The sequence below is a fragment of the Danio rerio genome, chromosome 11, assembly GCF_052040795.2.
Source record: "Danio rerio strain M-AB ecotype USA chromosome 11, GRCz13ab, whole genome shotgun sequence".
NCBI classification, from domain to species: Eukaryota; Metazoa; Chordata; class Actinopteri; order Cypriniformes; family Danionidae; genus Danio; species Danio rerio.
In genome coordinates, this window is record NC_141031.1 from 36949985 (window position 1) to 36977500 (window position 27516).

The 27516-nt window shown below is 36.6% G+C and overlaps 1 protein-coding gene across 5 annotated transcripts in view; it reads right to left on the minus strand.

The window, feature by feature from the left end:
* atp13a3 (ATPase 13A3) overlaps positions 1-27516 on the minus strand; it is an 88656-nt gene continuing 61140 nt past the window's right edge. For 2 of the 5 annotated variants that reach the window (XM_087274005.1, XM_087274006.1), the window contains exons 22-34: positions 26240-26412; positions 25285-25413; positions 25124-25203; positions 21629-21671; positions 21434-21543; positions 21218-21314; positions 21006-21078; positions 18887-19052; positions 15516-15697; positions 14046-14134; positions 11704-11784; positions 7309-7401; positions 1-1643 (exon numbers count right to left, since the gene is read on the minus strand). In XM_087274005.1, the coding sequence (XP_087130131.1) occupies positions 1443-1643; positions 7309-7401; positions 11704-11784; positions 14046-14134; positions 15516-15697; positions 18887-19052; positions 21006-21078; positions 21218-21314; positions 21434-21543; positions 21629-21671; positions 25124-25203; positions 25285-25413; positions 26240-26412 (1517 nt within the window). In that variant the 3' untranslated portion in view covers positions 1-1442. Of the gene's footprint in view, positions 1644-7308; positions 7402-11703; positions 11785-14045; positions 14135-15515; positions 15698-18886; positions 19053-20834; positions 21079-21217; positions 21315-21433; positions 21544-21628; positions 23247-24907; positions 25204-25284; positions 25414-26239; positions 26413-27516 lie in introns of those variants that run through there. The other 3 variants (XM_087274007.1, XM_087274008.1, XR_015502792.1) reach the window with 2 other exon arrangements.

Here is a 27516-nt window from a genome sequence, read left to right on the forward strand (position 1 = left end):
TTTTTATTGCATGATGTAAACTGATGTTTTATTTTTAATAGTAAAATTTTACTATTAACCATTTTAATTTGTATTGATATATTTATTAAATATAAAGCTAGCATATGAAATGAAAACTAAGCAAATCAGTATGACAACACTGACTTCGATGAAATGACCAACCAGATCTCAACACATACACGAGTTGGGTATTTAAATGAGCGACAACACAAACTTAGTATAAAAGAAGTATACAGAAGAAAAATGTAGGTGATGACCTGATATTGCTTAGTGGTTCATTTCAGGAGCAACATGTTAAAAAAATTGCAAGAACAACAGTTCTGCACTGAGAAAAGCCTGCAAGTTGAGCACAGTTGAAGTGCGCTGCATAAATTATGCAAATAAAATCGCATCTGGAAAAAACAGAAGGGATCTCCAGCATTACATTGAGCCTTCCTTGTGCATTTTCAGATAAAGAATGCTGTATTTGTTTCTTAAATTAGCAGCAAAACTCTTAGAAAGTCATGCAGAAGTAATACTGTGAACTAACCAATTCTGAGTGATTTCATTGGCAGCCTGATTTGATTTGGATTGCAATAAAAAGCGACATACAGTTTTCAGATATGAAGTCTTCACTTCCTAAAGCTCTACCAATCTTCTGAATTTTCCCAAAGAACACCTAAGACCCCCTTTTCCCCCTATCCCAATGCAATTCCCAGTGTCATTGCAAACAAAGATAATCAGAGATGCCGTGCTGTTGAGTAAATCAGGTCTCAACAGTTGCAGCGATGGATGGACCAGATACTGCGTCAGGAGACATAACACAAACCGCTTTCACAATGTTTGGCCTTTCACAACTGAATCCCCACCTCGATTCTTCCATGGGAAGAGATATGCAAAGTAAAGATGACGTGAATATATATATCATTAATACATCTACGTCGATATATATTTGTCAAAAAACAAGCTGGCTTGGAAATGACGCTGGATCTCGGATTCGGTGAGCCACTAGAGTTTGGTTTGTTCCGCATGCATTGATGGTTTCCTATGCATCTGCATGCAGCCTCCTGTAGAGATGAAGCGCTGCCGACTACTATTCAAGCACAAAAATCCAGAGCTTCGGTGATATTTGATGGTAATCATCTAAAAGAGCCACATTTGGTAATGAGTTCAATCGTTTTGCGGTCTACATGATGCTTTAAGGGAATATCGGTGACGAGCCGCATGCCCGGGGGGGGGGGGGCGGAGCTTCTACAGTTCCCAGCCTGTAAACTCCACCCATTTAAAAAAGGAAACAATCTTGAGCAGCAGAAGTGAAACAAACAAACAAAATAATCCAGGAAGAAAGACAGCTCTCCCCTAGCAGGTTTTTGGTCTTTTCGTAATTGTTTTTGACAGTGTTTACAGAAATCCCTGGTGGTTTGGACGTGCAATACGGAGTGTATTTACTGCTGAAAGAAATGCTAGGAAATCGCCTCGATCTGGTAGGAGCAGTCATCTGGATGTAGGGCGGGTTTGGCTTCAGTAGTGCTCTTGGGTTTGGGGGGCCAGTCAGGATCTACGCTTAATTCTTGTGCCAGATGCATGTAGCGTGCCTTGGGAACTTTTCTTCGCCGGCAGCAGAGCCAGGAGAGGCATTTAGATCCATACATGTCTATTCCTCCCTATAGACACACACACAATGGCATGGAAGAACAAGGAGGAGAAGATGTATGCATTTTCCACATGTTCTTGACAAGACAGAATTTCAACCTGTAAATCAGGGGTCACCAATCCTGGTCTTGGAGGGCCGGTGTCCATGCAGGGTTTAGCTCCAACTTGCCTCAACACATCTGCCTGGATGTTTCAAGCATACCAAGTAAGACTTTGATTAGCTTGTTCAGGTGTGTTTGAATAGGGTTGGAGCTAAAATCTGCAGGACACCGGCCCTCCAGGTACAAGTTTGGTGACCACTGCTGTAAATGTTAAACGTGGTAAGTGAAATGAGATTCATATTCATCTGCAGAAACGATGTGAGAGCCTTTGGTTTGTTTTGTCATGCCTTCAAGCACATGCAAGGGAAATGAATGTCTATTTGAATTAATGCCAAAATTCAAATGGTGTGTATTTCTTTGCTTTAGCTAATCTTAAGCTCCAAATGGCATTAAATAAGAATGTTCCGGGTTCAAGTCTATGGCATGCTGTCAGTTACCACAGAAAATAACAACTGGCTTTTATTTAAAAGACAAGCAAATGTGGTGTATAAAGAGTAGGACAGGGATGAAGTTAAAAAGACACTAAATATGTCTGAATTGGGTTAAAGTCCATGGCGCACTCCTAATTCTATTTTTGTAGTACCCCTACCCCTTTCCATTGACCCTTAAAACAGAGTGTGAAGGGGAAGGGCTTCAAAATTTACCTCTATGAAATGGGACAGCACTACAGCACCTGCACACGTCATCATGTCATCATAATCTCTGGCTTCATAAGAGATCAGCGACCGCGACTGCTGTGGTTATTCCAGATGTGTTATTTTTTGGTATTTTTATCTTCAGGAAATCACTGAAGGGATATATTATGGTAACATAAGGATATAATGTGGCAATAAGATCATAACTATACTGCACATTTACACAGTGGCCATATTCTTCCATGTAAATACACAAAAAAACAACATTAACATTATAGCAGACACTGTAAAAGCTCATTCACAGCCTCTAGACTTTTCTGACAGGGTATTTGAGTGTCATTGAGTGGCAGAAAGCAATGGGACCGCTATACATGAGTTATGATTATGGATTATAGATAGCGAAATTTAGCTGTTTTTATTTTAAACGGTAAAACACGAATGTCGTTATGAATGTATTAAAACATGTGCTTGTTGTCAAAATTCGTAATAATCACAAAAAAATACTAATTTGTGGATCTCCTTACTTCCGGGTGCAGCTGTGGCTGGTGTATTCTGGGAAATTTTCTTACCCCTTGGTTTCCAGTGTGGACCTGAAAAATCTCTGTTTGAAGGGGTATCTAGCCCATCCCCTTAGCCCTACGCCTTCAAGCTTAAGAGAATTGGAACACCCCTACCCCTTCATGGAAATGCACAAAACGAGAGGTAGGGGGGAGGGGAAGGGCTAAGGGGTAGAATTAGGGCTGGGCCCACATGAACCAGAAGCTGCAACCATTTTTTTTTTTTTTTGTATTGTGACACATTTCCTAGAGAAACGGAATGTTAAATGAGAAAACAGTAGGTATTGAAAATTGAATGTTTAAATTTTACTGTCTAGAGAGGTTCATCTAACCAGTTTAAGAAAATTTGGGACCCATTAAGGAATATATAAGTATATTGATCTATAGTCAAATTGATTCTTTTTTTCCCTAAGTGCAAAGTAGAGTGTATTGTTTGATTGTACAATTGTAGTTTTTGTTAAGCCACATTTTTATTTGTTGGCATGTTTTTTTTCTCTTTTTCGCACTTAAGTTGATACTATTTATACTTTTTGTAATATAACTGTTTTGGTTTGTCATTTTTTTTTTACTGTAATTTGTCATAAAAGTCATAAAAAAAAGTGGGTGTGGCTTGTTTTTCTACTGCAAGCTGATTGGATGTAGTGAAGTAGGCATTCCATTCCAAAAGATTTGAATAGTTTACTTTATAAGAGTTATATTAGAACCTAACAGACTCCTCCTCATCATCACCTTTCTGTTCATGGTCAAAACTGACATTTAGAGGGGCGTGGTTAATTATGTTAGCCACGCCCAATATCTCAAAATCACAATCTGGAAATTTAACTGAAAACAAACAGAATTTTCAGATTTTAAGCTTGAATTATAGTGACATGCACACTTAATGACATGCACAGTTGAATTGTTCACCACAAAACTGCCAATGTGAGCTAATAAAAACATAGCTAGTTTTGATTTTATTTGCACTTTAAAATGGAAATTGTGTGACTAAGGTTGCTTACTAACCTTGGAAATAGAGTAACTAATACTGCTTACTACTAACCTAGGGCACAAAAAAAAAAAAGTTTATACATATAATTTAATACAAAATGTGCTGATAGAAAATATGTATTATTATAATAATTTTAATGTTAATAAAAGTTCAAAAATATAAATATCAGATTTAGAATTTATTTAATATTAAGTAATGTCTTGTTCAATGGACGTCATTTTTACTTCATTACTTAACACGGTTTTTGCTTTTATACTCTGAAAGAGGAGTGAAAATAATTTTTGTGGTAAAGGATGGCAGGCCACAGAATCTGTCAATAGAAACTGTTTTAAACCCAGAACATTCCTTTTAAGGAATATTCCAGGTGATCTGAAATTTTAAATCTACTTTAAGAAGGGAAAAGCTTTTTTTAGTATCAATATTATTTTTCACATTTTTTTTTTCAGGGACTGTAAGCTGAAATGAAATAAAACAAATGTAAAAAATACTTTCTTGGAGACATAGATCAAATTTAAGTACTAAAATTACCAAAACTGAAAACAAAAAAGCCAGATAAAACATAAAAACCTGAACTATAAATATTAATTAACAGCTCAAAATATACTGAATAGACTCATTATGTACATAATAAAGTAATACTAGATAGCACCTGCTTAAAGACACCACAAATGTGTGATGTAACATCTTACATGTGCTTAACAAGATACAATATCCCCCACATTAATTAAATCAGTAACCTGTAACCAGGCATTTGTCAACCTAGAAAAGTAGCCTCTCACTTTAAAATGATGATTCAAGCAATAAACAGTTATTTGTGGCACTTGACAGCAGGCCACAGTCTCATTTTGAACCCTGAACATTCCTTTAAAGGAGTATTCAGAGTTATTTAATGTCTATGGCAGCTTGATTAAAAGAGTTCAAATTACAGTACATACATTTGGGACTGGTAAAATTCTTATATGCTTTTGAAGCCATTTATGCTCACCAAGACAACGTTTACTTTTTGTGAAAAACATTCTTTTTCTAGAAACATGAAACATTGTTTTTTGTGTGAAACATCATTCCAAGAATTTAAATAAGGGTCCTATTTTTTTAGACATTTTAAAAATGTAGTACATTTCTTTAAACAAAGCTGATTTTACAGCAGGTATCATTTCAGTCATTTATGGAGGCTTGTTTCTGCAACAAATTACTAATTTAATTGCAAGTTTTGTTTTGTAAGTCAATATTTAATATTTATCAATATTACAGAAGTTCACATTTCAAAATTCTGACTTTTCCCTCTAATTTAGAAGTTAATATCAAAATTCTCTGAAAAAAGTTATTGAGATATGAAGGCAGATTTGTGAAAAAATAAAAAGGCAGAATTTTGAGAAAGTTATATTTCAAAATTAAAAGACAAGTCAAAAATGAGAGGGAAAAAAATAACTCAATTGTATTTTTGTGTTATTTCCCAAACAAAAACCAGTTACAAGAAATATTTATGCAACTCTGAGAAAAAAAAAAGTTAGAACTGCAAGATGTAAGTTTAGAAATGAAAAATATATATAAATAAAATGCAATTACAAAAAAACTCAAACAAATAATTTGCATAACATAACTAAACATAAAAAACAATAAACATTACACTCTATAAACAATTGAGAAATTTGAGAATTTTGAGAAACTCAAATTCCGAAAATAGAGACGAGTCAAAACTGAGTATGACTAAGAACTCAAATGTACGTTTTTTTTTTCATTATCGCCTTTACAAAAATCTGTTAAGAGAAATGTTTATGCAAGTTAAGAAAAAAAAATAATAAAATAAATAAATATTGCAATAACAAATTAATTAAAGTCAGTATTGCATAATATAAACTCTAGAAACAAACTATTGAGATTTTTTAAAAAGGGTTGAGAAACTCAAATTGCAAAAATAGACAAAGTCTAAATTGAGGAAAAAATGAAACTCAAAAATTTTTTTGTGTTATTGCCTAAACAAAAATAAGTCACAAGAAATATTTATGCAACAAAAAAGAAAAAAAAGTTAGAATTGCAAGATGTAATCACAATTGCAAATAGTCAATTTTGCATAATATAAACTATATAAACAAACAATTTACATAATAAACAGATTCTATAAAATTTTTTTGAGAGTTTTGAGAAACTCAAATTCCATGAGAATATGCAACTTTGAGAAAACAAAAATTTTGAATAGCAAGATGGAAGTTTAGAAATGGGGAAAAAACAATTACAAATATAAACTCTATATACTTAATTTACATAACAACAATAAACAGAAAATAACAAACAAAACTTAATTGTAGGTTTTTTTACATTATCGTTACAATATGTTTTTTTACATTAACGTCTAAAAAAGAAAAGGAAAAATACGCAATTACAAATATCAAAGTCGGTATTGCAAAATATAAGCTCCATAAACAAACAATTTACATAGTAAACATAACAATAAACAAAACTCTGTAAACAAACTATTTTGAAACTCAAATTCCAAAAATAGAGACAAGTGTCAAAACTGAGGAAAAAATTTACTGAATTGTAAGATTTTATGTTAACGTCTAAACAAAAAACAATTACAAGAATTATTTATGCAACTTTAAGAACAAAAATTGCAAGATGTAAATGGGAAGAAATTTGCGATTACAAATATCGAGGTTAGTATTGCATAATATAATCTCTGTAAACAATCGCACGAAACAAAAGTGCAATTTTGAGAAAAATACAGCAAGACATTAACAGAATTGTGAGAAACTATTAAGTTAACTAATTAAAATTGAATTTTGTGATAAAGATTTATTTATTATTCCTGCAGCAGAAACAAGTCTCCATCATCTGAAAGAATACCTGAAAATCTGACCAGTCATTTGCCAATGCAAACTCAACACTTAAGTTAAAGAACCAGAAAACCCCAAGCAGCTTTCCACAGACATTAAACTTGCAAAAACCCGGAATATTCCTTTAACCAAAACCAGAAGCTTCATCGACACACAAAACACAACATATCAGAACTTTAGTGCAAGTTTTCACCGTGTTAGATGTTAAAACATTGCTCATTTAGCCACATACCTGCACCGTCATCCCAAACACGCAGTTTAAACAAGACGGAGTAGCGCACACACGTATGCAGTAGTTGCAACTACAGAAGGAGCATTAGAGGAAAATGGGGGGGAAGTGGGGTAATCAGAGTCCCCACAAGGGGGCACTAGAGAGCGTTCAGAAAAATCATGTTGGCGCATGCAAGGCCAAACGTTAAAACAGAGTGTTGGGTGTGAGGGAGAGAGAAAGAAGGAAGGATAGTGGGAAAAGAGTGAAAGTGAGAGGGAAGGAAAAAGGCGGAGTGGACACCAGGAAGTGAAAAGGCAACGGTGAACTGAAGTGTCAGATTTTTTCCCAACCTGTGGTATCGGGCCTGCAGGGGAGACGCCATAGCTTCCCTGCTTGTCTCTGCTGAACACATGCTTCCATAAGATGACGTCAAGCACGACGGTCTAAAGAATAATCGCAGTAGGGCGGAAAGAATGAAGAGAGCTACGGATCACATGGCTAGCAAAAGATTTATGGTCATCATTTTGTGTCTGCTTGTTCCTGGTCAAGAGCAAAACTAAATACATTGCTTGAAAGGGCAGTGATTTATTTATTTATTTTGGAACTGTGTGTTAGTTCAGGAGAAACAGAAGAGGGCAAGAGATTTTTGTTGGCTTAGAGCTGCACGTTCTTGATTTAAAGTATTGTGGGATCTTATTCCTAAATGACAATGTCTTTTATACTTTTGCCGATAAAATCACAGCAGATCTCTATTTGACCAACAGTTATCAACTATAATGATTATTATTTGCGTGTTGTGAAAAGTTGTATTTTCCCATAACTACTGGCAAAACAGCTTATAGTTTAGATATAAAGGCGTCTATGGTATCAATTAAAATATTGCAATCTTGAAGCGTTATATTAAATTTAACACTGTTATGCCAGTAGGTGGCGTAATATAACTGAATAAAATAGAGATTTGTTCAAAAACACTTATTCATACAGCAATGAGAAGCGATATCTTGATTAGTTGTTGAATAATTCACTCAATTTTTCTATGTGTGTCTGCACTTGTGCAAAATGAACGACCAAATGACATTAAGTTTAGAAATGTCATTAGAAGTTTAGCTAACAGAACAAAAATTGCGTTACATAATAAGTTCTTTTTTAGCTTTAGACTTAAAAGCACAGTTTGCAATTTTAGCCACTAGAGGGCATGTATACACAGCAAACAAAGGCAGAATCTGATAACAGCTTATAGTTCAGATATAAAGGTGTTTATGGTAGCGTTAAAAAAATGTGACACTGTTACTATTATGCCAGTAGGTGGCGATATATATGAGCAATATCACACTCATAGCAGTGCGATATGGCTGTATATCGACACTGGTGGAAGAAGTGCGTGGGTGCCCCCACCAGTGCCGATATACAGCCATATCGCACTGCTACGAGTGTGATATTGCGTTTATATAACAGTTTGACGGCATAATTGTGTATATAAAAACAAAATCTAACATGGAAAGCCTCAAAAACCCTTTTGTATGAGGAACTACTTTCTTCCGGATTCAAATCATAAGCTGACAGTTAAACAGTTGAGCAAGCATCTTTTAAATTTTAGATCTGTAGTGTCTGCTTTTCTTGTTGGATGTATGTGGGCGGAGTAATACACTAAGGGTAAAGAGGCTGTAGGAGTTCTGATATTGCAGAATATCGCACGGCTATCAGCCAATCAGATATGAGAACCAGACAGAACTGTTGTATAAAACTGAATAAAATAGAGATTTGTTCAAAAACACGGATTCATACAGTAATGAAGAGCAATGTTTGATTCGTTGTTGATTAATTCACTCAATTTGTATGTCTGTGCTCTTGTGCAAAATGAAAGACTGAAAGACTTTTTGAAAGTGTCATTAGTAGTTTACTAAATGAAACAAAAAATGCATTCTAGATAATCTGTGAATCTTTCTTTCCATAGCTATAGACTTAAAGGCACAGTGTGTAATCATTGCCACTAGCATAAAAAAAAAAGCATAATCTGATGACATTTATAGTTCTGATTTAAAGGTGTCTATGGTAGCAATTAAAATAATGTAATCTTGAACCGTTATATGAAACTGTTTGTTATATATATATATATATATATATATATATATATATATATATATATATATATATATATATATATATATCATTAGTAGTTAGTAGTTTACTGTATAACAAAAATTGCGTTCTAGATAATCTGTGAATTTAAGTTGTCTCAACCTCTTTTTTCCATAGCTATAGACTAAAATGTCAGTTAATCGCTTTCTTTTCATAGGTATAGACTTAAATGCACAGTGTGTAATTTTAGCCACTAGAGGGCGTGTGATCACAACAAACAAAGGTATAATGTGATAACATTTATAGTTTTGATTTAAAGGTGTCTATGGTAGCAATTAAAATAATGTAATCTTGAACCGTTATATAAAACAGTTGTGTACATACATATACACATGCATACATTTCAAATTCAACAGAAATGTCATTAGTAGTTTACTGAATAACAAAAAATACGTTCTTGATAATCTGTAAATTTAAGTTGTCTCAACCTCTTTTTTCCATAGCTATAGACTAAAAGGCAGAGTATGTTATTTTCACCACTAGAGGGCGTGTATTCATAACAAGCAAAGTAAATACAAAATAATCTGATGAACCGTAACACTGAGGCTGTTTTCATGACAACGATGTAGCCAAAAACACAACAGTTATTTCTTTCACTTTAATAAAAGTTTCACATTTTACACAACAACTATTTTAAAATGATTTTTAATCTACTCTGCCCTGAACACTTGGGGTTTTCAAAAACCTTTACTTTGAAACCCATTTTCAGATTTATTTAGGTTGAAAACTTTTGTTGTGTTTATTACATCCTAAATGACTCATGTTCATGCTAAAGTATTCAAAGATTTTTAGCACGGTAGCATTGAGGGTGTATAATGTCATTAGCACTAGTTAAAATTTGAACATTCGGGATAATGACAGTACATAAGGTAAACCCATAAAGCCCCATTCCCACATGGCGTCAGCGTCAACGATTTTCATTCACTTCGAATGGGTGACGTCTACACTGCAAAAAATGCTTTTCTTGCTAAGATTTTTTGTCTTATTTCTAGACTAAATATCTAAAATTTCTTATGCTAAGAAGCATTTTCTAGACAAGAAAAACAAATTATCTTGTTTCAAGAAATAAAATGCCAATATTAAGTGAGTTTTTCCTTAAAACAAGCAAAATATTCTGCCAATGGGGGTAAGCAAATTAATCTTGTTTTCTCTTTTGACGTAAGATTATTTTGCTTACCCAATTGGCAGATTATTTTGCTTGTTTCATGGAAAAACTCACTTTATATTGGCATATTATTTCTTAAAACAAGACAGTATAATTTGCTTGTCTAGAAAATTCTTCTTGATTTAGGAATTGTTAGATATTTGGACTAGAAACAAGACAAAAAATCTAGGTAAGAAAAGCATTTTTTGTAGTGTAGCGTTGCCAAACTGAATTGTCGATGCATTGGAGCCACTTCGTCACCAACTTTCCAAGCGCCAGCCAATCAGATAGCTGTGTGCAAATACCCCAACTCAGTCTGTAGCAGATTGCGGACTAATTTCATTGGCTGACTCTATGATGATCACATCAGCCCCAACTTTAGACACGCTCTGTCAAGCATTGACGCTGAAGCCCTGTGTGAATCGGGCATAACTGTTCTAGTGATTTTTGGATATTTTAATTAACAAATCTTACATACTGTGCCTTTATGTTGGAATTACAGATAAATTACGTGCTCTTTTGACTAGCTGCCTATTCAAAAAATCATAGGAGAATCATCTTCATTTCAAAAGTTTAACCAGAATCGTGCAGCTCTACTTCATTCTGGACCATGAGCATAAACGAGATCACATGATTGGCTGCTGAACTCTAGTGTTCTATTGATTGACAGGTGAAAGAGATCGGCTGAAAGGGGCGTGACCTTTCGTCAACACCAGGAAGTAGTCAGGATCTAAAAGGCAAAGCACACAGCCGCTATGCTACTACAATAATTGCTGGCATGTCTGAATCATGGCAAGAATAATTTGACCCTTTCTTAGGGCTGGATTCAGAGGCAGAGGAAGCTGCTGATGATGTTGCTGCTGAATCAGACGCGTTGTACAATTCGCCAGTTGTATCTGGTCAAAATTAAACTGGTCCTGTATATCAGCCTTAGCAGAGCAGATAACATTTAGTTCGTATCAGGATGGGAAAAACAGTTTACTGAAATTTACTTAATGATTCTCATACATTTTAATGCAACAAATAACAAATAGATCTGCTTACTATATTAATGAAATTTCAATTTTGAAGCTTATTCGAGTCATATTATATATTATAAAATTGAAATATATTGAAATCTATATGTATATTTACTTATTTTACTTAAATAATAACCAGCTTTTAATTCAAAACCATATTATTGTCTATGTAGAAGTTTATGTATATCCCATCAAGTATAATACATTCATTAGCTTACAGCAAGAGCAGTGTGTTATGACCCAGGCTGAAGGGTCCACTTCACCTGACTGTCACATCCTATCAGTCCAATTATCATCTATATTACAGTATAGTAGTAATTACCCCAAATATATACTGTGTATGATCTAGAAATAAAATTGGCTAACCATTTCATTCCCCCAACCTTGACCAGATTAAAATGCACTTGTTTTATTATGTGAATATCCATGTGTCTTATGCTTACCTCAATGATGACGGACACTATGGTGTTGGCCAGTATTATAATCACCATAGACACGCGCCAACTCAAAGGAACACACACCAGCTGAGGAGAACGTGGAGCGTTAGAAAAATCTAATAAAAACATACACCATGTTCAACAGTTCAGAAAGGTTAAAAACGAAAGACGTTAAATAAAATAATATTAATATTTGTGAAAACCCGGAAACGTTTTGAAGCAGCATAATTGCTTTCAATCTCTAAATAACATCAAAATGTCTAACTGAGGGTGCTTTCACACCTGTGAATCGATTCAGTTGTTCCGAAACAGAGATTACAATTGTTACATTGTTGCTCTTTGCTCTTGGAGCGGTTCGCTTTCACACTGCAATGTTTATAATCGGACCAAAAGAGCTAAAAAAAGTCACGTGCGAGTAAACTCTCCTCACATTGGTCAGAGTGTCAGGGTTTATTTTGCAGCGTCCCGCTCAGCTGTCAGGAGAGGTGGTGGTTTGGTGGTGATTGACAGGGTGCGCGCGTGTGATGTGTCTGAGGAGAGACGCGGTGGGGAGGGGTGAGAAGGGTGCGCGACAATGCCTATTTGAGTACCGGGAGGGAGTCGCAAGATTACCGGGAGATCATCACTCGTTTGCGGGCATCCAGGGACTCGCGAAACTTCCCGCCCTAATCATAATTCTCTCATCATATAGCCGTAAGCCTTATACATATCCATAAAACACTGTGATATAACCGCGCTCGGATCGGATCGCTTTCTCACTGCAATCGATCCGCTCCAGGGTTCGTTTCAATCGAGCCGAGACCACCTCACTCAAGCGATCTCGGAGCGATTACTTTGGCGCGGAACAGAGCGCGATTGCCCTGTTCACATATGCCAATTGAACCGCGCTAACTGGGCAAACGAGATACGTTCCGAAACAAAAGTGTAGGTGTGAAAGCACCCTAATAGTGTTTTCTAGATTATGGAAGACCTTGAGTGACAATTATCAAAGCTACTGGACATATACACTTACCAGCCACTTTATTAATGTACACCTCTCTTTAGTCATTTTCATAGCGGACTTGAAGCCACTGGAAGTCTTTTATCTTAAATGGTGGATTAATATTCAGCACATGATCACTAATAAGATGTGCCAGTATTAGTAACTTTAGGTAAATCTGTCAGTATTATTTTCATTCTCTTATGTTCAGCGCTTCACATTTTTGCCATTGTAGCTTCTGTCATCTGAAGGCAGAAGGCATTGACTAAGTGATTGATAGCTGATATTAACCAATCATTCCCGTTCAGTTCTAGAGCAGTGAAGACGGGGAAAGTATTTCAGGCTTTTTTTACTACAGCGAGTTTACATAACAACTGTTTATCTGTTCCTGAGTGCTGCGTTTGGCGTTTTTAGGTGAAAAGATGCATTCTGCATTAATGTCTCCAAAATCCGTGCACGTGGTGAGGATTTTGCTGTGAAAACAGTGAAAATTTATGCACTCGCCCAAATGCTTGCAAATATATTTTAAGGTCACATAGATAAAATTTTGTGTGCATATGCGATCAAAACGGTCGAGCCCTAGCATCTTTACTTGTCATTATTTCCTCATAATAATAATAAAATAAGGAAGTTATCATCAATCACAATACAAATGACAGTAAACTCCAAAAGAACTTGTCTTCTCCACCAGCTGTGAGAAAAAGACATTATAACGACACAGATCACTGAGCCTATTCATGCCAGTGTCCCATGGAAAAAAAGTGATTGACAGGTGGTAATTTGTGTGTAACTATATTTATTGATGATTTGGTTATGGGTAAAGCAAACACCATGAGGGTCGGGAAGTGAAAACGGTAGGCTACAATTAATTAATTCGTGATGAATTAATTGATATTTAACAATGACCCCCACCCCCCGCCTACGACGACAATGCCATCACCCATCACGATGTTTTACATTAGACATTGTACGATGCCAAATTGGTCAACATCGCCCAACACTAATACTCAGGTAGGGCCCAAAGTAAATATCCCCAATTTACGCCCACAGAACTGCCGCTCACTGGATATTTTCTCTTTCTCAGCCTATTCTATGTGAACCCTAGAGATGATTGTGCGTGAAATTCCCAGTAGATTAGCAGTTTCTGAAATACACAGACCAGAAAATTAGGCACCAACAACCGTGCCACATTCAAAGTCACTTAAATCCCCTTTCTTCCCCATTCTGATGCTCAGTTTGCATAAATGCATTGAGTTTCTGCCATGCGATCGGCAGATTCAAAATTTGGTAAAGGAGCAGTTTGAGAGGTGCATCTAATAAAGTGGCTAGTGAGTGTGAAGGACGCCAAGTTATAAAGATGCAAACATACCTCTAAAAACTTGTAGATTCCAGAGATTGGGAAAAACATGATGAAAAACATGAAGATGACGAGAATTAAAGCAGAGAGGACAAACGGCCCTGAAAAAGAAAAGAAAAAAAATCATTAGACAACTAGAAACAATTAATGTACTGTAACTAAGAAATAGATTTCTATTGGTATTAAATGAGACCTATTATGCCCCTTTTTATAAGATGTAAAATAAGTTTCTGATATCCTTAGAGTGTGTATGTAAAGTTTCAGCTGAAAAAAATAATAATAAAAAAACAGAAAAATAACAGAAAATATTTTTATAACTGCTATAACTGCAAATTATGCGGTTTTGGTGACTGTCGCTTTAAATTTAAATGAGATTGTGCCATTTTTTTTAAAAGAGGGCGGACCTACAAATGCCTGAGTTTCAGCATAGTGGCAGATTCAAAAACAAGACTACGTCCTATGCTAATGAGGGAGAGATCGTCATTAATGGGTGGGGATTTCCTCGTCTGATGACACGTACAAAGAGAAAATGTCTATCACAGTGTTTCTGCAGACTGTTTTTATCAAGTGTGATTATGAAAAACAGAATTTATAATATTAATTCCTTACACTTATACAATGCTGTTTCTGGAAACTTAAAGCGCTCTACACATTGGGGGGAATCTCCTCATCCACCACCAGTGTCCAGCATCCACCTGGATGACATGACGACAGTGAGTGGTGGAGAGGAGACAGAGTGATGAAGCCAGTTATAGGGGAGGCCATGATGGACTGAGACCAGAGGGCAAATTTGGCCAGGATGCCAGGGTAAAACCCCTACTCTTTTTCAAAGGACATCCTGGGATTTTTAATGACCACACAGTCAGGATCTCGGTTTAACATCTCATACAAAAGACAGCGCTCACTGAGCAGTTACCCATCACTATACTGAGGTGTTAGGACCCACACAGGTTGGGAACCTCCTGCTGGTCTCACTAACACCCCTTCCGGCAGCAACCTAGCTTTCCCATGTGGTCTCCCATCCAGGTACTAAGCAGGCGCAGTCCTGCTTAGCTCAGTGGGCAACCATGTGAGAGTTGCAGAGAGCTAGCTGCCGGCTATTAATAAAATTGATTAGATTAGATGCTGGTTAAATTCACACACTGTTGCCACACAACTGCGTTTAAACCCCTTATAAAAGGGATTTTTGCATTATTATTGTGAATATATCAACATCATGTGCTTTTTATACTGTATCCCAATAATGTCATTTTTTTTACATCTATTTCACACACAATTTTAAATGTTGATGTTGTTAATGGATTATAATATTTTGCCTGATTAAAACTAGGTATGACACAAACAACAACTCAAATAAGAATAAAAAATACTCTCTTAAGGGTAAAAGATTGCAGATTTTCCAGTTAATAAGTGAATTTCAGACTCTCAAAGACAGCTTTGTTAGTTGTCTGTCATGCTGAACGCATCAACATTCATCCTTACAGTTCTTGTAGCTGGGCTGGCGGAAAGGTTTTCCTTTGGAGAAGACGATGGCAACAATGAGGTACTGAAATGAGGAGATAAAAAACAGTGTGGTGTTCACATCGTTGACAATATTTTCTTCTTTAGTCCCGGTGGAGTTACTGTAGTTATCCATGTGATGAGGAAGAGAGCAGTTGTAGAAACTGTAAATAAAACAAGCAAATTAAAAACAAAATAAAAGTACATTCATAGGCAAACACGCACTACACTCTCAGACACAAACAAATGTGGACAGTCACACAATGTCCTAATTACACAAGATTCCAGCGGCAAGAAACTTGGATGTCTGCACCAAACATTTTAATATCAGCCACTGCACACCCCGTGAAATGGTCCTTAACTTGATTAAAAGTATATAGGCTGTACTAAATTCCTTATTGAGTTTAAAACAGACTTTAAAACATGCGTGTGACCTAGAAGGGCGTTTTCAGAACACTGATGGCAGTCTGTCAGTAAATCTCTCTAGTTTGTTCAGTCTCTCCTGGTATCAGTACTATAGCTAACTATGCTAACTATAACTGTTTCCATTTAAAAATGCAAACGAACTATGCGCAAAACTGGATTATCGCATAAAAGGCGTGCGAATAAAGCAGCGTTTCCATCCAACAAGTCAAAGCGAACAAAATCATCACTTCCTGATTAACTGGCATCAAATATTAACAGTAAAAACTGTAGAAGAAGCTGCGTCAATCTTTTCTTCATCTAATAAATGGCTAGCGCAATCCTCACATGCAGTGAACGCGCTGTGGCGTTTGAAGGTGTCAGACGCGGAGAACAGACACTCTTGATTCTGGATGTCATTAATAATATAATAACACTAATACTTAAACGGTTAAGGTGTTTTAGAATGACCAAAACAACATTTCAGATGGTTTACAATATGCTCAGCCGGCTGGTTTTTCTATTTACACACATTTTTACCATCACATGATCTCTTATAACAATCACATGACCTTTTTTAATGCATTTACTGGAATTTGTGCGGTAAAAGTGTTTCCATCATAGTTTATGCTCATCTTTTTTTTTATTGAATGAAAAGTTTTTGTGCATTTTCCAAATTTATGTTTCCATCAATGGTTTTTTTTATACATATATACTTAAAAGCTATATAAAAAGTATTGCTTTAGCCTCAAAAGTATTGGTTTATCTGATCATGCTATTGGTTGGTTTAAAAGCTATCTTACAAATTGAAATCAATGTGTGCAAGCAGATGGCCTTGTTTCTAGTACTTTGAATGTAACTAAAGGTGTTCCACAGGGTTCAGTATTAGGACCTCTTGTTTTTACTATATATATATATTGATCAAAATATCAAAAATGCCAATTTTCATTATTATGCAGATGATACAGTTATATACACAGTTGCATCTACACCTAATCTGGCCCTTTCTCAACTACAGATCGCTTTTAATGTGCTATTTTCAAAACAAGCCAAGCAAAAACTAGGTCCTATCACTTCTACTCATGGTGCAGAGATTGAATTGGTGTCCCAGTACAAAAATCTTGGAATTTTAATTAATGATACACTTTCTTTTAGTACTTGCATTCAGCAATTGGTGAAAAAATTAAAATTTATTTTAAGCTTCCATTTTAGAATTAAGAACTGCCTTTCTTTTGATGCTACAAAGAAGCTGGTTGAAGCAACATTCATGTCGACATTGGACTACGGTGATGTTATCTATATGCATGCTTCGTCTTAAAGTCTAAATTCATTGGATACTTTTTACCATGGTGCGCTAAGATTAATAACTAATTTTAAATCCCTAACTCATCAATGTGTGCTGTATACTAGGGTAGGTTGGTCTGCTTTGTCCATTCGTAGGCTCAAGCATTGGCACATCCTTGTTTACAAATCTATACTGGGTTTACTCCCATCATATTTACAGAATTACATTTGTAAAAAGCCTGTTCTTAACTATGGTCTTCGGTCACAGGATATTTATTTACTGGCTGTTCCTAAAGTGCGGACTGAGATGGGGGAAAAGGGCTTTTAAGTACGCAGCACCTTTAGCTTGGAATAATCTGCAAACACAGTTGCAGTTCAAAGAATTGATTTCACTACATGCTTTTAAAAAGACTATAAAAGATTTAGAAGTTGAAACACAGGTTTGTAGATGTTTTTCAGTGTGATTCATGTTAACTGTAAATTGGTTTTGTTTGTTGTCTGTTGGACTCATGCGACTTGTGTACTGCCTAATCTTGGCCAAGACGCTCTTGTAAAAGAGATTTTTAATCTCAATGTGTCTTTCCTGGTAAAATAAAGGTTATAATAATAATAATATCCAAAGTCCGCATAAAAATAGGTGGATGGAAACATAGGTAATGAGTAGTAAACGTGCCCTCATGACTGTAAGTTGATTTATGTTCCTTTATTTATAGTAATCCCGTTTATCATGTTATAGTAATTCTGCTGCGGCACGGCCGACTGATATTATTAGTTTATATTGGAGTTTATAAAATGTGAAAGAAGACTCACGGGTGTTTCCTGCGCCTATATTTAGCACCTATCGCATCATATTTTATGTTCATGTTAATTTGAAATCTATGCTGAAATAAGTAATTGTGTTACTGCATACAGACAGATTGTAAACCACACACATTACCACCTCCGCCCATTTGAAAACTGTAAAATACTGGAGGATGTAAAGTGCCACATTCTGAAGAGATAAAACATTAAACGTCATCTATCTTCTGTCACGCTTCTTGCTGGGGCTCCGTAGTGAACTAGCACTCCACTCAGATAAAAAGAGTATTACAATCCTTTATATAGGGTAGAGTGACTGATGATGTTGGTTTGAATGGAGTCAAGGCTTTCATTTGTTAGTAATTTAATTTTTTTTCATTTCATTTATTTTCTATTTGCTGCTGCTTTGAGTAGAATGAAAATAAATGCCACGTAAAATGGAGTTTAAGCTCACATTGGCAGCATTTAACACTGAATAAAGCACATAATCTGTACCTGAGGAAGATCATTGTCATAGCAGTTTATGGGGTTGTTTTGCAGCAAAGTCACTGAAATACAAAAACGTTTCTAAAATAGAAATTTTGTGCATTGCTTTAGCAGATAGTTAAGATCTTTTTCATGTTAATTTGCGAATTCATTGCAATACCATTTTATCGGAGCCGCGTCATGTGAGAGAAGAGATTATTCAATATGTGATTCAATATATTAAGATACAAACAATCTCCTACATTCATCAGCAAACATCAGTAGGAGATTTTCATTTTAAAAACTGCAGTGTTGAACTGAGCTAATAGGACAAATGTTCTACAATATGAGAAGCGTTTGAATGATCTGCAGTGGCACTAATGAGCAGCAGAGGTTAGACTCACTCAGGCTTGGAGTACCAGTCCAGCCTCTGGATCAAGAGGAAGGCAATGATCTGGAAAGCCAGGCAGATGAGAATCTGTGTGAGGACTGAGAAGAGAAGAGGACCTGAGACCAGGCCAGAGGGAGGCCTGCGGGCCACCAATTCCTTCCACGCAGAGTTCAAACTCACTGAGAGCGAGAGGGAGAGAGAAAAATCATCAATACACACTGCATACAAATTATACAATAACTCAATCTCATTTCAAATTAAACTGCAACCACATGAAAACATATTTGACCTTTTTTTTTTTGCAAATAAATCAGATTTTAAAAAGTTATTGTAATAAATATTGCCCGTTTGGCCTTCATGTAAACTTACAAAAACTACTACAGGACTGCATGTGCACAGGTAGGTCATTTTTTACCTTTTTTTTTTTTTTTTTTTTAAAGATGCATCAAACTGCATTTAAAGGGCAACTAGGTTACCCCTTTTTTGAGATTTAATATAAGTCTTTTGCGTCTCTAGAATGTGTATATAAAGTTTCAGCTCAAAACACCCATCAGATTTTTCATTATACCTTTTACAAGATGCTGTTTTATACTGATTTCCAGCAGGGGGTGGTTTTGTCGTACTGCGCCTTTAAGACGAGTCTTTCCCGCCTACTGTTTCTACATGCCTTCCCGTGTGCTTTAATCTCCTCCCTCGGCTGCGTCAGACAACACACAGACTTAAAGGAAGAAGGTCTCACATAGCGTTTGTGAGAAATACTAAGAACTAATCTTTACTAATCAGCATTGTGAAGTTGCATTGATGAGTCACACACAATAGCATTACAAAGTTCACGCGCACACACGCACGCACGCACGCACACGCACACACACACACACACACACACACACACACACACACACACACACACACACACACACACACACAGAGAGATGCACACGCACACCGCAGCTGACACACACACACACACACACACACACACACACACACACACACACACACACACAGGCAGGCAGTCAGAAAGAGCGCGCTTAGCACTGTTTTTGCCCTTAAATGTGACAGGATACAGGCTAACCTTCAGTACTGTGTGGATATCTGTTATGCTAATGTACAAAATAAACCTGATTTAACTTCCACAAACCGGGATTGAAGCGTCTTCTTTTATGATTGTTCTGACACGCGGCTGTGCTGATGAAGTAAAGCTGAAGTAAAACGCTGTAATTAATTACACACATACTCTGTTTTAAAACACTTTAAACATGTGCAACTTACTCAATCACATTTCATGATGATTGATGGTCCTAGCGAACAGAACAGACCTTTTATTCCCGGTTGCTTTGCGTATGTCTGCCTGGTCTTGTTGACATATACACATGACTACCGGAACATGTTAATGCGCGCAGCTGTCAATCAATTCGGTGGGCGGGGGGAAATCGCACTCCTACGTAATGTTGCGGTCGGTCTGAAAACTGCTCTAATTGGTCCACCGTTTTTATGTTGTTAAATTGAAAAAAAAAAGGACTGGGTGTGTTTATATCACCCCAATATGATGATCTATACACTATATATACACATATGTTTGTCCAAATAGCTTGAAAAGTAGATTTTTCACCATAGGTGCCCTTTAAGTAATTGTTGCTGCACCATTTATTTTTTGGGGGAAAATATATTTTTTATAATTTATCGTTTGCATTTATAATTTTAGATTCATTATTATACATTACATTTATAAAGTCTGTAAAAGTTTCATTTTATTTCAGTTGCCTATTTTACTTAATTATATGGCATTACAAAATGTGATGTAATACACAATTCTTTTTTTAATCAATGCACTTTTGATGTAGTGTAACATTTAGGCAAAAAGGCAAATATATATGCATCTGATCCTACTGTGCATGATCAAGTGGACATCACTCTAAAGAAAATGATTATATATAATTATAGTCCTGAATCAAATTTGCTTTTTCGGTCTTATTTAAAGCAAAATGATTTTATTAATATTAAAGTCCACTTTGATGATGGAATGTAAACTTAATCTGAATATTCAGTGACTTAAAAACATCACAAATTTCTGCATTAATCATGCATGTGAAAATCTGAAATACAGAACAGACATTAGAAATGGCACTCACTGGTGAAGACGATCAGAAGAATGATGGCCATGTCTATGAAGAGAAACTGGAAGTCACCCAGGTTACTGCCAATCTGAAAAGCATCATTAATGCATCAGATTCAAAGAAGCAACATCCACAGCTCAACTAATGAACTTCAGTTATTCACAAACCCCTGTAAAAGAAGTAGAACTACTACACAAAAATAGTTGTAAAGGAAATGCGGAGCTTACGGAGTAGAGCAGTGCGACGCTGAGGCATTGAATAATACTGTAGAGCGCCATGAACTTGAACACACAGAAGGAGGTGATGAGAGCCGCTCTGCCTTCTCTGTGGAGAAACAACATGTACTGTATGAGACTACACACAAACACGACACTTGAAATGTGGTTCTTAAAAAACTGTTTACAGTGTTTGTGCTCCAGTTGTGATTGGTCATGACAGCTCACCTGATGAGGTTGGGCACACAGGTGATGCTGGGAGTTGTGGAGGTGAAAGGAGACGCCACTGAAGCCTCCAGTTCTGACAGTGAGATCCCGGCATGAGCTCTCTTCAGTGCCTGAGCAAAACACATACAGACATCATCAGTAATGCAGTCCACAACACAGAGACGACGTATAAAAAACACAATAAAAACAGCTCACCCCACAGTCATTCGCTCCATCACCACACATCCCTACAAAATAACTGCAGGAAAGGGAAAAAATGTTAGTACAACTACACTTTCTCTTTAAATATACAGAATTATTAGACCACTTGTAGATTTTTCCCTAATTTCTGTTTTTTTAAACATTTCTCAACATAATAGTTTTAATAACTCATTTCTAATCACTGTTTAATTTTCTCTTTGCAACGATGACAGTAAATAATATTTGACTAGATATTTTTCAAGTTAGTTTGTTAGTTAGTTTACTTATATAGCACATTTTTTACAACACAACATTGACCAAAGTGCTGAACACAATCAATACTAAATTAAAATAAAACCTACATCACATACATAACATTTAAAACATAAGGCAAACCCCTCAAATTTAAAAAGGCTCAAATGCTAAAGTACAAAGATGGAGTTTCAAATGCTTTTTAAAAACAGATAGAGTTGGAGCATGTCTGATGTGGGGTGGAAGCCTGTTCCAAAGTTTTGGTGCGATAACAGCAAAAGCCAAATTCCCACTTCGCTTACACCGGGACCTTGTTACAGAAAAACTAAACTGATCAGAAGACCTTAGTGCCAAACCAGGATTATACACATGTAGGAGGTCTGATAAGTAAGGTGGTGCCAGATCATTTAAGGATTTAAAAACAAAAATGAATAGTTCAATATCAATCCGTGATCTAAAAGGCAGCCAGCCTAGAGAGGAAAGAACAGGGGATATGTGCTCACACTTCCCAGTCCCAGTCAGAAGTCTCGCAGCTGCATTTTGTACTAATTGCAATCTATTCAGGGCATTTTGAATAATACCCACATATAGAGAATTGCAATAGTCAAGTCTTCCCAAAATAAAAGCATGGATCACCTTCTCAAGGTCATTAAAAGAGAGAAATGACTTCACTTTTGCCAAATAGTAAAAACTGGATTTAACAACTGAATTTACTTGTTTGTTAAATGCCAGATCACTGTCGAAATGAAACCCAAGGTTTCTAACAACAGGTTTTTGGAAAGACTTTTTTCAAGACACTAGTATTAAGCTCAAAGTGAAATTTAAAGACTAAATTAGGTAATTAGGCAAGTTATTGTATAATGACGGTTTGCTGTGTAGACAATCAGAAACAAATATTACCTAAAGGGGCTGATAATATTGACCTTAAAATGGTTTAGAAAAAAAAAAAAACTGCTTTTATTGTTGCCGAAATAAAACAAATAAGACTTTTTCCTGAGGAAAAAATATTATCGGAAATACTGTGAAAATGTCCTTGCTCTTTTAAACATCCATTGGGAAATATTAAAGAGCCCCTATTATGTATTTTTCAAAAAATGACCTTCCATGTAGTGTGTAACAGCTCTAACTGAAGTGAAATATCCAGCTAAAGCTATTAAAACTATTGATTCATCTATAAAAGAGTTAACTCATAGTGCTTCAAATGAATCATCTTAATAATGAGTCTTTAGCTGTGCTGTTGTGACGTTGATACGGAACTTAAGACCCTCCCATTTGTTGCGTGCACAAACCCAGGAATTTTTAAACCGCTTGCCTCGCCCACAGACACAGTAGCAAGAAAATAAAGAAAAACACTCTAGCACAGTGGTGTCCAAACTCGGTTCTGGAGGGCCGATGTCCTGCTGAGTTTAGCTCCAACTTGCTTCAACACACCTGCCAGGAAGTTTCTAACATCTAGTAAGAGCTTGATTAGCTGGTTCAGGTGTGTTTAATTAGGGTTAGAACTAAAATATGCAAGACACAGGCCCTCCAGGACCGAGTTTGGACACCCCTGCTCTAGCAGATCCCGGTTTAATCATGTTGCCAAGGCGTTGTGCTCTGTGTAATTTTCCCTACCCAAAGATGAGGATGTGAAGAGTCAGTGGTTGAAGTTTAATTTAGCAAAAAATACCTCAGCATTATAGCCTAGCCTTGTGCTGTCTTCCTGTCGTTTTTCTGACGAGTGCTTCAGCGATCTAAATGCTTACAACAGGAGATTCATCGGCCATTTATTAAATGAAGGATCAGAAAAGACTATTGATGTATGGGACTTTGTCAGAGTTTGACAGGAACTTCATCAGAGCACAGTTTATGGTTTCTTTCTCCATTTCACAAGAGTAAGTAAGTGCGATTAAAATGGTTGCCTCCTTGTTTTCTCTAGCTTGCAAATTATGCATTAAATTGTTTTTTGTTATTTGTAACTGCATCTACTGTATCTGGTAAAATCATGAGAACATAAAATCGTGTCTAAAGCCATGGGCGGCCGCTGCGTGCCATATCCTGAGCTGATGCTGTGGCGGTCATGAAGAAGCAGAGAGCGTGAGACTGATTCCTAAAAGACCACACTGACAGACCAATCTCTGAATTGATCCCATGGACCAGCCTGTACACCCACTGGTGACCTACTCACACCTGCAGTCCTTCACAATAAATATCCAGCGTTCTCCAGATTGCAGCTCTGCACAAGAAGTTTTGCCAGAAGAGAAATGGTCGTGGCCAACTGGATTCTCTCAAGGTTTTTTTTCCTTCACATTCGTCAATTGATGAAGTTTTGTTCCTCGCCACTGTCGCCACAGGCTTGCTTGGTTTGGGACTTGTGGAGCTGCGCATTGATGGATTTGCTCTTGAGTGTTTGGACTCTCAGCAGTGAAATTTAAACCACACTGAACTGAACTTAAACTGTGAAAACTCGACTGAGACTCGACTGAGACCGTTTCAATATACTAGAACTTCTATGTTAAGCTGCTTGAGACAATCTACACTGTAAAAGCGCTGTTGAAATAAAGATGAAATGAATTGAAGTTACTAAGACTTTCATTTTAGGATGTTGATGCATTTCCAACTAAAACTGAATATTGAGTAGGGGCGGGGCTTTCTTTTTGCGCATCATTTCCTTATAACGGTAAAGGCATGGTTAAGAATATTATGGCGAAAGCGTCAAACTGACGTCGAAAGAGAAGCAAAAGTCAAACTTTAATTAAAGATTACCAAAACAAACTTTTTTACAGCAGCACAGTGGCTCAGTGGTTAGCACTGTCGCCTCACAGCAAGAAGGTCACTAGTACCCGGCTGGGCCAGTTGGCATTTCTGTGTGGAGTTTGCATGTTCTCCTCATGTTGGTGTGGGTTTCCTCAGGGTGCTCCTGTTTCCCCCACAGTCAAAACATGCTCTATAGGTGAACTGGATTAACTTAATTAGCCATAGTGTATGAGTGTGTGGATGTGAGAGTGTATGGGTGTTTCCCAGCACTGGGTTGTGGCTGGAAGGGCATCCACTGCGTAAAACATGCTGGAATAGTTGGCGGTTCATTCTGCTGTGGTAACTCCTGATACATAAAGGACTAAACTGAAGGAAAATTAATGAATAATTTATTTTTCCACAGATTAACTTTACTGATTTACTGATAGTTCACCTAAACAAAAACATTGTGTTCTAGCAAAATAAACATTGTAAACATAAAATTTTACACAGACTTTGTGTGTGTGTCTAAGTAATACTCACTCTACACTTTCTAAAGTCTCCACAAGCTGAGTCTTCTGGTCAGGCGCCATCCTTGCAAACACAGTCCCATGAAGCACCAGCTACATCATGAAAACATTGTAAATATCAAACGTGACACATGCACAGAGATACAGTATAGGGAGAATTAGCGGCCTACTAACCTTCTGCAGCAGGTCCTGGAAATGCTCAATAATTACAGCGAAAGATTTTCCGCTCATGGCGAAGTGATACTGTTCCTGAGATCTGGACCCATCCACAGAATGACCATCTTCCAAAATAATCTCCACCTCCTGAAAACAGAGAGCACAAATGGTGAGAGATCCTGAAGCTACAGCTTTGTGCTTCATCCGATGATAATATATGAAGGTTTTTAATGTACACTGGCAATCAAAGTTTTTTTTTTTTTTTTTTTTGAAACAAGTGCATTAAACACGTCAAAGCCTAGCTAATACGATCAAAAAACTACATATAAATATATATAGTTTTAGTTTATATATAATACAATTTAAATAAAACTATATATTTTTTAATAAAATGCTAATAATAGGAAATAACAGAATGCACAACAAATGTATAATATATATTTGTTAATAAATAAAGGTTTAGATGAACATTTCATCAAAACATTTTAAAGAAAACGTCAGACCGGTGGGCCTTCAAAAATTGATTGGAGAAACAAGTGGGCCCCAAAGTGAAAAAGGTTAAGAATCCCTGCCTTTTTCTATTGACCTCAGTCTAAAATGCGGAAGTGCACCTGTTTTCGTGATTGCTTTAGAACTTCCGATTCAGTCGCCTATGGGAGAAATGACTAGGAATAATAAACGGCAGAAAACGGTCAAACTACTTGCTCTCCAAACAAATGTTTGCATTACTATACAGACCAAGTAGAATAATATATTGAGAAAATATCAGTTTGCAACATCAAGCAGCGTAATGAGCAGTTTTGAACATCTAAAAATGAATGGAAGTAAATGAGACCGGAAGTCTCAAGCCAAAATGATTCAAATGGCTGCGCCTGCTCGTATGCAATGAATAAGGTGAATAGTCTTTGGCTATACATGAAGTTGCAGTTGCATTCAGCAGTGGTGGGTTGTGTCCAGCAGATGGCGCACTGACCTCTAGTTTGGTGGGCTTGTTGGAGTGTTTGCTGGGTTTGTCGGCATAGTGCCAGTTGATCTTGGCAGCCTGTCCATCCTTTGGGGGCACCGCGTCTGCAATAATGACCAGGTCCAGTGGCTGAATCATGCCACAGTCTCGCGCCACAGAGATGGCCGTCAACATATTGTCACCTACAGGACAAAACAAAACAAAACAAAAAAACACTGTAATACTCTCAGTACAAAAAGTGAAATTCCAGGCACATCATGTACCTTTCAGACAATGTCATCTGGCCAAAACCCAGACGTTGCTCATGATTGAAGAGCGGGTACAAACTCAATCTGCTTACGCTCACAATGCCGCATTCAGCCTGGTCTGAACTTTGGAGCGCTTGGCTGGTAATCTGGAGAGCTGAGAAGCTTATTAGACGAGATTCCAGAAATACCTAATGAATTAAGCTTCAGAGCTCCCAGACTCCTGTGTGTCTGGACAGTCTGAACGGCCGACATCTTCAAACTACAGCGACTCATTCATTCCCCCTTCACTTAAATGAGGTAAGCAGGAAAGCAGGTTTGTAGGACAACAACTGACTGTATATATACACACACACACACAAGTAAATAAATAACTACAGCGGAAAACATTCCTATCATGTATACTGTGAATAAATAATCTGGGGTCAGAATGATTTTTTTCAGGGTTCCCACTCAATTGTGTGGACATAAAGTGAAACTAAATTTGTCTTGCCGGACCACATAGCTACATAAATAAACAATCATAAATATAAACACAACACTGGACGTAATAGCTATATTAAACCCATACAACTAACATACCAGACTACACCACCTGACAAAATTCCTTTCGCCTATCCAAGTTTTAGGAACAACAAATAACTTGACTTCTATTTGATCATTTCGTCTCAGAAGTGACTTATATGAAAGGCAAAGGCCTCTAGATTAAGCGTATTTTACCAAAATAAAACATGATCATGACTTGATTTTTAATGATTTAATTAGGACAGTAAGGTCTGACTTTGCTTAGACAAAAGTCTTGCCAGCTTGGACGACTGCATCCATACATCTCTGCAATGACTTAATTAACTTATTAATAGTCATCTGGAATGGTAAAGAAATCATTCTTGCAGGACTCAAGAAATCTTAGGATTGATCTTCAACAGCTGCATTTTACCCCAGACATGCTCAATAATGTTCATCTCTGGTGACTTAGCTGGCCAATCCTGGAGCACCTTGACGTTCTTCGCTTTCAAGAACTTTGATGTGGAGGAGTGCTAT